Source organism: Dipodomys ordii, unplaced genomic scaffold, assembly GCF_000151885.1.
Source record: "Dipodomys ordii isolate 6190 unplaced genomic scaffold, Dord_2.0 Scaffold92, whole genome shotgun sequence".
Lineage (NCBI taxonomy): Eukaryota > Metazoa > Chordata > Mammalia > Rodentia > Heteromyidae > Dipodomys > Dipodomys ordii.
The window spans coordinates 4,494,083-4,502,868 of record NW_012267308.1 but is presented as its reverse complement, the minus strand read 5'-3'; the positions used below and the strand labels follow the sequence as shown (position 1 = coordinate 4,502,868).

Sequence of the window (8,786 nt, the reverse complement as noted above, 5' to 3'; positions counted from 1 at the left end):
GCCTCAGGCATGCAAGGCAAGCGCTCTACCACTGAGCCACCTTCCCAGCCCTGTCCCTCAGCTTTTGTGCTCAAGTCTAGAGCTCTGCCACTTGAGTCAGAGCTCCACTTTTTTGGTTTGTGTGTGTGTGTGTGTGTGTGTGTCTAATTGGAGGTAAGAGTCTAAGAACTTTCCTCCCAGGGATGGTTTCAAACCCCAATCCTCAGATCCCAGCCTTCAGTTAGGATTACAGGCGTGAGCCGCCAGCGTCCTGCTAAGAAAGAAACTTTTTAAAACTCCATATAATTAATTTTGACAACCATACTTGTTACTACTGTCATATTGGCTCTTTAATGAAAAAGTATTACATATCAAGGTAACTCGCACCAAATGTTTCCACACCCAAAAGACTAGTATCATATATGGATCTGTAATAAATACACAGTATCATTCTTTGTACTGTTTTATTATTTTACACAAATATGCCGTGATTTATTGTATATTCTGTATTTGTGTATTTTAACAGTCCTGGTAATCTATAAATTAGTACATTATATTTATTGATCTATGATCCTCTATTGATGAAATCTGTTAGATTCAAGTTAGGGCAGCACACACCATGCTTCCATGAATGCAGTGGTAATATTTCTGTGTACCTGTGGTGCTTCTGAGGCCAGTGCACCAGGAAAACTGTAACATCTTCATCTTTTTTTTTTTTTTGGCCAGTCCTGGGGCTTGAACTCTGGGCCTGGCCACTGTCCCCCAGCTCTTCAGCTCAAGGTGAGTGCTCTACCACTTAAGCCACAGCACCACTTCTGGCTTTTTCTGTTTATGTGTTGCTGAGGAATCAAACCCAGGGCCGTATGCATGCAAGAAAGCACTACCACTGAGCCACCTTCCCAGCCTCATCTTCATCTATTTTTAAATTAACATGTTGTTCTACATCATTTTCATTGGTTTTAATACATCACTTTTTTCTATTCTTACCTTCATATATTTTATTTTTGTGTATAAGATAGATATTAATATTTTTATTTTTTATTTTTTGTCAGTTGTGGGGCTTCAACTCTAGACCTGGGGGCTGTCCCTCAGCTCTTCAGCTCAAGGCTAGCGCTCTACCACTTAAACCACAGCTCTACCACTTAAGCCACAGCGCTGCTTCTGGTTTTCTGAGCGGTTTATTGGAGATAAGAGTCGCAGGGAATTTACTGCCTGGCATGGCTTTGAACTGTGATCCTCAGATCTCAGCCTCCTGAGGAGCTGGGATTACAAGCGTGAGCCACCAGCTCCCAACAGATACTAGTATTTTGTGACCATATAAACCTTCCACTTATTGGGTAGGCTGTCCTTGCCTCTGTCATTTTCATAGCCCTAGCATTCACAAAGTTCCCCTACCTCAATGATAGTCCCTACTTTTTTCCACTGGTTTATTTATACAGTCAATGGCATAGTAAATCACAATAGCTTTTAATAGTCTGTTAGAATGTCTATTAGAGTGTGTATTCCCTACTTGTTTTGTGTTATCAAATTTGTTTCAACATTTGTGTCCTTTACCTTTCCACATAACATTTTAAAATGCTTTCGGAATTCCTTCAACTATAATTAACATGTAAAATATGAGTGGAAGTACATTAAAGTCAAGAGATTTGGAAGGGTACTTACATTTTTACAATATTCTCTTTGCAGCCATAATTTCATTCCTCTTCAATTTGCAGGTGTTCTTTTGTGTCCTTCAACATGTTTTATAACTTTATAAATAAAATTGTCACTCATTGCTGTATTCTTTATAATCAACACATTATCTAATTCTTATGTAAAAGGTTTATTTTATAGTTCTTAATTTCTCCTTTTTTTGCTTATTAATAGATTAGCTAGGAATTCAAAAGTTATGTTGATAGCCAATAGTAGACATTGTCTGTCAGACTTGAATATTGATTTTATCCATAAGTAAGGTGTCCACTGAAGGTTTTTAATGGTCAATTTATTGCTCACCGTGGTGAGAATTGTGTTTGACTTCTTCCTAAGGTTTTCCTATATTCATACCTTTCTGCTCTAGAACTGATCATATAATATGCCATGAAATTCACCTGATTCTCAATGAATATGAATTCTCTGGTGTCTAACCAGGTGTGACTTTTGGCTGAAAGCTTTGCCACACTCAAGACAGTGATAGGGCTTCTCACCTGTATGCTTCCGCATGTGAAGAGTAAGAGATGAGATCTGAGAGAAGGCTTTTCCACATTTGGTGCAGTCAAAGGGTTTCTCACCTGTGTGCCCTCGTATATGTATAGTAAGGGATGAGCTCTGAGAGAAAGCTTTTCCACACTTATTACATTCATACGGCTTCTCACCTGTATGACCTCTCATATGCACAATGAGGGAAGTTCTTTGAGAGAAGGCTTTCCCACACTCATTACAGACATAGGGCTTCTCACCGGTGTGACTTCGCATATGTAAATTAAGCAGTGAGCACTGAGAGAAGGCTTTCCCACACTTATCACATTCATAAGGCTTTTCTCCAGTGTGACTTCTCAAGTGAAGAGTAAGGGATGCAATCTGAGAAAAGGCTTTACCACATTTATTACAGTCATAAGGTTTCTCTCCAGTATGAACTTTCTGGTGTGTAATAAAGTTTTGCTTCTGACTGAAGGCTTTACCACATTCATTACATTCATAGGGTTTTTCTCCAGAATGAATTTTTTCATGAGCAATGAGATTAGATTTCTGACTAAAAGCTTTGCCACATTCTTTACAGATATAGGGTTTTTCTCCAGTATGAATTCTCTGGTGTCTAACGAGATTTGACATCTGAATAAAAGCTTTCCCACACTCATTACATTCATAGGGTTTCTCTCGAGTATGAATTTTCTGGTGGGTAATAAAGTTTTTCTTGTGGCTGAAAGCTTTTCTACACTCTTTACATTCATAGGGCTTCTCACCTGTGTGACTCCTTGTGTGTACAGTAAGGGCAGAGCTTTGAGAAAAGGCTTTGCCACACTCATTGCATTCATAGGGCTTCTCACCCGTGTGGATTCTCACATGTATAATAAGCATGGAAAACTGAGAGAAGGCCTTTCCACATTTATCACATTTATAGGGTTTTTCTCCTGTATGACTTCTCATATGAAGAGCAAGGGAGGCAACTCGAGGAAAGGCTTTGCCACATTCATTACATGCATAAGGCTTCTCCCCAGTATGAACTTTCTGATGTGCGATAAGGCTTTGCTTCTGGCTGAAGGCTTTTCCACATTCGTTACATTCGTAAGGTTTCTCTCCAGTGTGAATCTTTTCATGATCGATGAGATTTGATTTCTGGCTGAAAGATTTCCCACAGTCTCTACATGCATAGGGTTTCTCTCCAGTGTGGATTCTTTGATGTCGAATGAGGTTTGACATTTTAATAAAAATTTTCCCACATTCATTACATTCATAAGTTTGGTCCCTACTATGAACATTAAGATGTTTAATGAGTTTATCCTTGTGGCTAAAGGTTTTCCTACATTTGTTACAGTCATAGGGTTTCTCTCCATTATGAAATCTCAGATGTCTGATGAGGTCTAATCTTTGACTAAAGCCTTTTCCACAATGATCACATTTGAAGGGGGTCGTGTCAAGAGAGGATGAACAATCATCATATGATGTTATAGCTTCATCAAACTCAAAATGTTCCTTTTTCATAAGGTATTTCACATTATTATGAGAGTCAAAATTATGTTCTAAACACTTCCCAAATGAGTCATATTCATATACATCATTTCTGGAAGGAATAAAATCTGAGCTTAGAGGAAATATACCTTCAAATTTATGACATTCATTGACTTTTTCTTCAGTCAGTGTTTTCTTAAAAACTTCTCTCAATAGTCTGTCCTGGATTTTTTGATGTTCATTAGTGTTCCATATTACTCCTAAAATAGGTGCAAATACATACTCTTTGTGAATTTTTTCAAATATCAAGAAAATTTAAAGAAAGATGTTTAATGGCATTGATGTTTAAGTTTAATTATTCATCTCCTATTCCTAAACAAATTACAAGTACAAAGTTTTGAGAAAGAAGATCTAGGAAAGGAAATGTGATTAGAAGCAGATACCTATGAATACAAATGACTGTTTTAAAATAGAAAGTGAAAGAAAACTATTAAGAAATAAAAAGGAGGACTGGGAAGGTAGCTTAGTGGTAGAGTGCTTGCCTTGCATGCATGAGGCCCTGGGTTCAATTCCTTAGCACCACATAAGCAGAAAAAGCTGGAAGTGACGCTGTGGCTCAAATGGTAGAATGCTAGCCTTGAGCTTAAGAGCTGAGGGACAGTGCCCAGGTCCTGAGTTCAGGCCCCATGACCAGCAAAAAAAAAAAAAAGAAATGTACTCATTATCTTGCCCATGTAATTGTAACCCCTCTGTATGGTATTTTCACAATAAAACTAAATAAGTAAATAAATAAGTTAAAAAAAAAAAGAAATAAAAAGGAGATACAGAACATATAAGTAAGGAAGAAACAATGTTATTCAAAACAAAACAAAAAACCCAGAAGGGCTAGGAAGGTGGCTCAGGGGTAGAGTGCTTGCCTTGTATGCTTGAGGCCCTGGGTTCAATTCCTCAGCACCACATGAGCAGAAAAAGCCAGAAGTAGCACTGTGGCTCAAGTGGTAAAGCGCTAGCCTTGGGCTGAAGAGCTGAGGGAGAGCACTCAGGCCAAGTTCAGGCCCCACGACTGACAAAAAAAAAAAAACAAAAAAACAGAAGCCAGGCACCGGTGGCTCATGCCCTATAATCCTAGCTACTCAGGAGACTGAGATCTGAGGATTAAGGTTAAAAGGCCAGCCAAGGCCGGAAAGTCTGTGAGATTCTTATCTTCAATTAACCATCAGAAAAGCAGAAGTGGTGCTGTGGCTCAAGTGGTAGAGTATTCACCTTGAGCTGAGGAGTTCTGGGACAGTGCCCAGGCCCAGAGTTCAAGCCCCATGACCGACAAACATACATACATACATAAAATATCCTTGAATAAACTTTTCCAGGAAAATAAAAGTATGTTCCACTAGGGGCTGGGAAGGTGGCTCAGTGGTAGAGTGCTTGCCTTGCATGCCTGAGGCCCTGGGTTCGATTCTTCAGCACCACATAAGCAGAAAAAAAAAGCTGGAAGTGGCGCTGTGGCTCAAGTGGTAGAGCACTAGCCTTGAGCTGAAGAGCTGAGGGACAGCGCCCAGGCCCAGAGTTCAGGCCCCACGACCGGAACCCCCCCCCAAAAAAGTATGTTCCACTAGTAGAAGGTTCATTATTATAAAGAAAGACAATAATAGATGGATAATGAAAATTCAAATATAGCTCTTAAGTACTTGAAAGATGCTGAGGGTTTAGGTATACTTCAGTAGAAGAGCACTTGCTAGCATGTTTAAATGTTTTTTTTTGTTTTTTTGTTTGTTTTGTCGGTCGTGGTGCTTGAACTCTGGGCCTAGGCGCTGTCCCTCAGCTCTTCAGCTCAAGATGAGCACTCTACCGCTTTAGCCACAGCGCCACTTCCAGTTTTCTAGTGGTTTATTTGAGATAAGAGTCTCACAGTCTTTCCTGCCAGGGCTGGCTTTGAACCTTGATCTTCAGATTACAGCCTCCAGAGTAGCTAGGATTACAGGTGTGAGCCACCAGTGCCTGGCTAAATGTTTTTTGTTTTTTGCGGGTCTTGGGTCCTGAGCTCTAGGTTTAGGCGTTGTCCCTCAGCATTCCAGCTCAAGGCTAGCACTCTACCACTAGAGCCACAGCGCCAGTTCCAGCTTTTTCTGCTTATGTGGTGCTGAGGAATCGAACCCAGGGCCTCATGCATGCAAGGCAAGCACTTTACCACTGAGCCACCTTCCCAGCCCTGTTTAAATAATCAAACCCCATTACCTTGTATAGGTAATACATGCTAATTCAAAACAGTGAAACAACGTCTATTTTCTATGGAAAAAAGTCATCCAGTAGGACCTCATAGTTATTTAACTTGAATAAAAAAACAACTCAAATACTATTACAGTAGTTCAAAGGAAAATAGAGTCCACAAGTAATATAAGTAAAATCGGGAATAAGTATTATAACCATTCCTACTTATATGCTATTAATGTGACTAAACAAGACAGAGATAGAAAATCTTGGAAGAGTGAAAGGAGTTTCTATAAAGCAAGCTAGGCCTTCCAGCCTTTTATCACTCAAATGTTTGTTGACATACAAGGACAGGAGCTGGCATGCATGAGGCCCTGAGTTCAATTCCTCAATACCACATAAACCAGAAATGGTGCTGCGGCTCAAGTGGTAGAGTACTAGCCTTGGGCAAAAGAATTTCAGGGACAGTGTCTGGACCCTGAGTTCAAGTCCCAGAACTGGCAAAAAAAAAAAAAAAGGACAGTAGTTTCTATTGAAGTATGAGAGCAAAAGCTAAATAAACATATAGTGAAAAATGAGATATTAGGTGAAGGCTCTTAGAAAGGAAGATGAAAAAGAAGAAGGTAAAGGACTACATATGTCAACACATTAATTTGAAAACTTCAAATCTGTGACTATATATACAAAAGGAAAAGATCCTATGGAAAAATGTACAGGGAATTCGAAGATACTAATAATGATTAGGACAATACTGGAATAAGGTTGGAAATTAATTAGGAAAGGAAGATGCCTAATACTTAACCAGTTCTGAGGAAAGAATTTAAAATATTATTTAAAATATGACATTTCAGAGCCAGGAGCTGGTGGCTCATGCCTGTAATTCTACCTCCTCCTGAGGATCACAGTTTAAAGCCAGCATGTGCAAGAAAGTCTGTGAGACCCTTATTTCCAGTTAACTACCAGAAAACCAGAAGTAGTGCTGTGGCTCAAAGTGATAGAGTGCTGGGGCTGGGAAGGTGGCTCAGTAGTAGAGCGCTTGCCTTGCATGCCTGAGGCCCTGGGTTAGATTCCTCAGCACCACATATGCAAAAGGAAAAAAGCCGGAAGTGGCGCTGTGGCTCAAGTGGTAGAGTGCTAGCCTTGAGCTGAAGAGCTGAGGGACAGTGTCCAGGCTCAGAATTCAGGCCCCACAACCGGACCCCCCCCAAAAAAAAAATCAAAGTGAAAGAGTGCTAGCCTTGAATGAAAAAGCTCAGGGACAGTGCCCAGGTCCTAAGTTCAAGCCCCATTTAAAAAAAAAAAAAAAAGAGCCTGTGGCTCACACCTGTAATCCATCCTAGCTAATCAGGAGGCTGAGATATGAGGATGTTGATCCAAAGCCAGCTTTGGCATGAAATTTCACGAGACACTTATCTCTAACAAACTCTTCAAAAGAGAGCTGGAGGTGGGACTGTAGCTCTTGCCTTAAGCAAAAGAAGCTCAGAGACAGGGCCCAGGATTTGAGTTCAAGCCCCCCAAACCAGCAAATAAATAAATAAGATCTCAGCTTTACAAAAAATCTACACTTTTTGTTACAAAAGTAAACAGTGCTTGAGGGAAAGAACATCGCAGTTCCACTTTGTGTAACCTTTACTAGTATTGGGTTGCCTCATCACATGTCTGCTTCCCTCACACTCACCTGGGCAGTGTCTCCTTAGCACTTCATCCTCTACCACCCATGGTTCTTCTTCTTGTTCCAACTTGAAAATCACATCAGGTTTGGCAACTGGATAACCTGTCAATAGGAAATAACAAATTTGGGTAACCAAGTCAGGAACAAAAAATGGAGAAAATGAGGTTGGGCCCAGGAACACCAGGCTTTCTGAAGGATAAGAAAATGTGTCTTCTGGAAATGCTATATCCTGGAGCCCAGCCATGCTGGAGAGCTACAGACTGGATAGGTGTTTGGGGAGGGGGAAAGGAAACTCAAAGCTAAACTTACCTTAACATTCAAAGGTCCATATGTTTCAGAAAACATTGGGGGAGGGGGATGGGTAATTTATTCTAACTTACAGAAGAAATAACTCTTACCTACTGTGATTAAGTTGTTATAGTTTTCTAGCATTACATTCCGGTAAAGGTCTCTCTGTGCAGGGTCCAACTGTTTCCACTCTTCCTGGGTGAAGTCAATAGCCACATCTCTGAATGTCACTGTTGCCTGTAATAACACATTACTGCTCAATCTGAAGTCATCATCTTTTATCATGTGGACAAAACATATTCAACCTTGTTCAGCTATTACTCAGAAATGGAATTTTATTATTTTAAAACACTGCCTGTTATTAGCACATACTTTTAATTACTACAATGGGGTAAAAAAAATGCCTGTAATCCCAGCTACTTGGGAGTTGGAGACCAGGAAGATTGCAGTTCAAGGCCAGTGTGGGAACAAAAGTTAGCAAACTCTCATTTTGAGATCTCATTTTAATCAATAAGCCAGACATTGTGGTACAGTCCTTTGATCCCAACTACTAGGAAGTGTAGATTGGACGACTGAGGTCTGAGGGCATCCCAGACAAAAAATATGAGACTGTCTATCCTTCGGTTACAACTCAGAAAGGGCTAGCGGTAGAACATTTACCTAACAAACAACTGTGAGCCCTGGAGTTCAAACTCTAGTATAAAGAAAGAAAGGAGAGACAGAGACAGAGAAAGGGAAGGGGGAGGGAGAAAGGCAGGGAAAGAAAAAAAAATATTGATTCCTTTTTTTGTTGTTGGTGTGGGACTTGCACTGTGTCTGGGCACTATCCTTGAGCTAGGATTATAGGTGTGTGCCACCAGTACCTGGTAAGATTTATTTATTTTTTTTGCCAGTCGTGGGGCTTGAACTGTGGGCCTGGGAGCTGTCCCTCAGTTCTTCAGCTCAAGCTAGCACTCTACCACTTGAGTTACAGCACCACTTTTGGTTTTTTTTTTTT

At 40.3% G+C, this 8,786-nt stretch overlaps 1 protein-coding gene across 1 annotated transcript in view; it reads right to left on the bottom strand.

The window, feature by feature from the left end:
* Window positions 1-1,220: 1,220 nt before the first annotated feature.
* The window catches only part of Znf569 (zinc finger protein 569), a 17,092-nt gene continuing 9,526 nt past the window's right edge, over window positions 1,221-8,786 (bottom strand). Inside the window, exons 3-5 of the mRNA XM_013026224.1 lie at window positions 7,900-8,026; window positions 7,508-7,603; window positions 1,221-3,884 (exon numbers count right to left, since the gene is read on the bottom strand). Coding sequence (XP_012881678.1) covers window positions 2,074-3,884; window positions 7,508-7,603; window positions 7,900-8,026 — 2,034 coding nt within the window. The 3' untranslated portion in view covers window positions 1,221-2,073. The remainder of the gene's footprint in view (window positions 3,885-7,507; window positions 7,604-7,899; window positions 8,027-8,786) is intronic.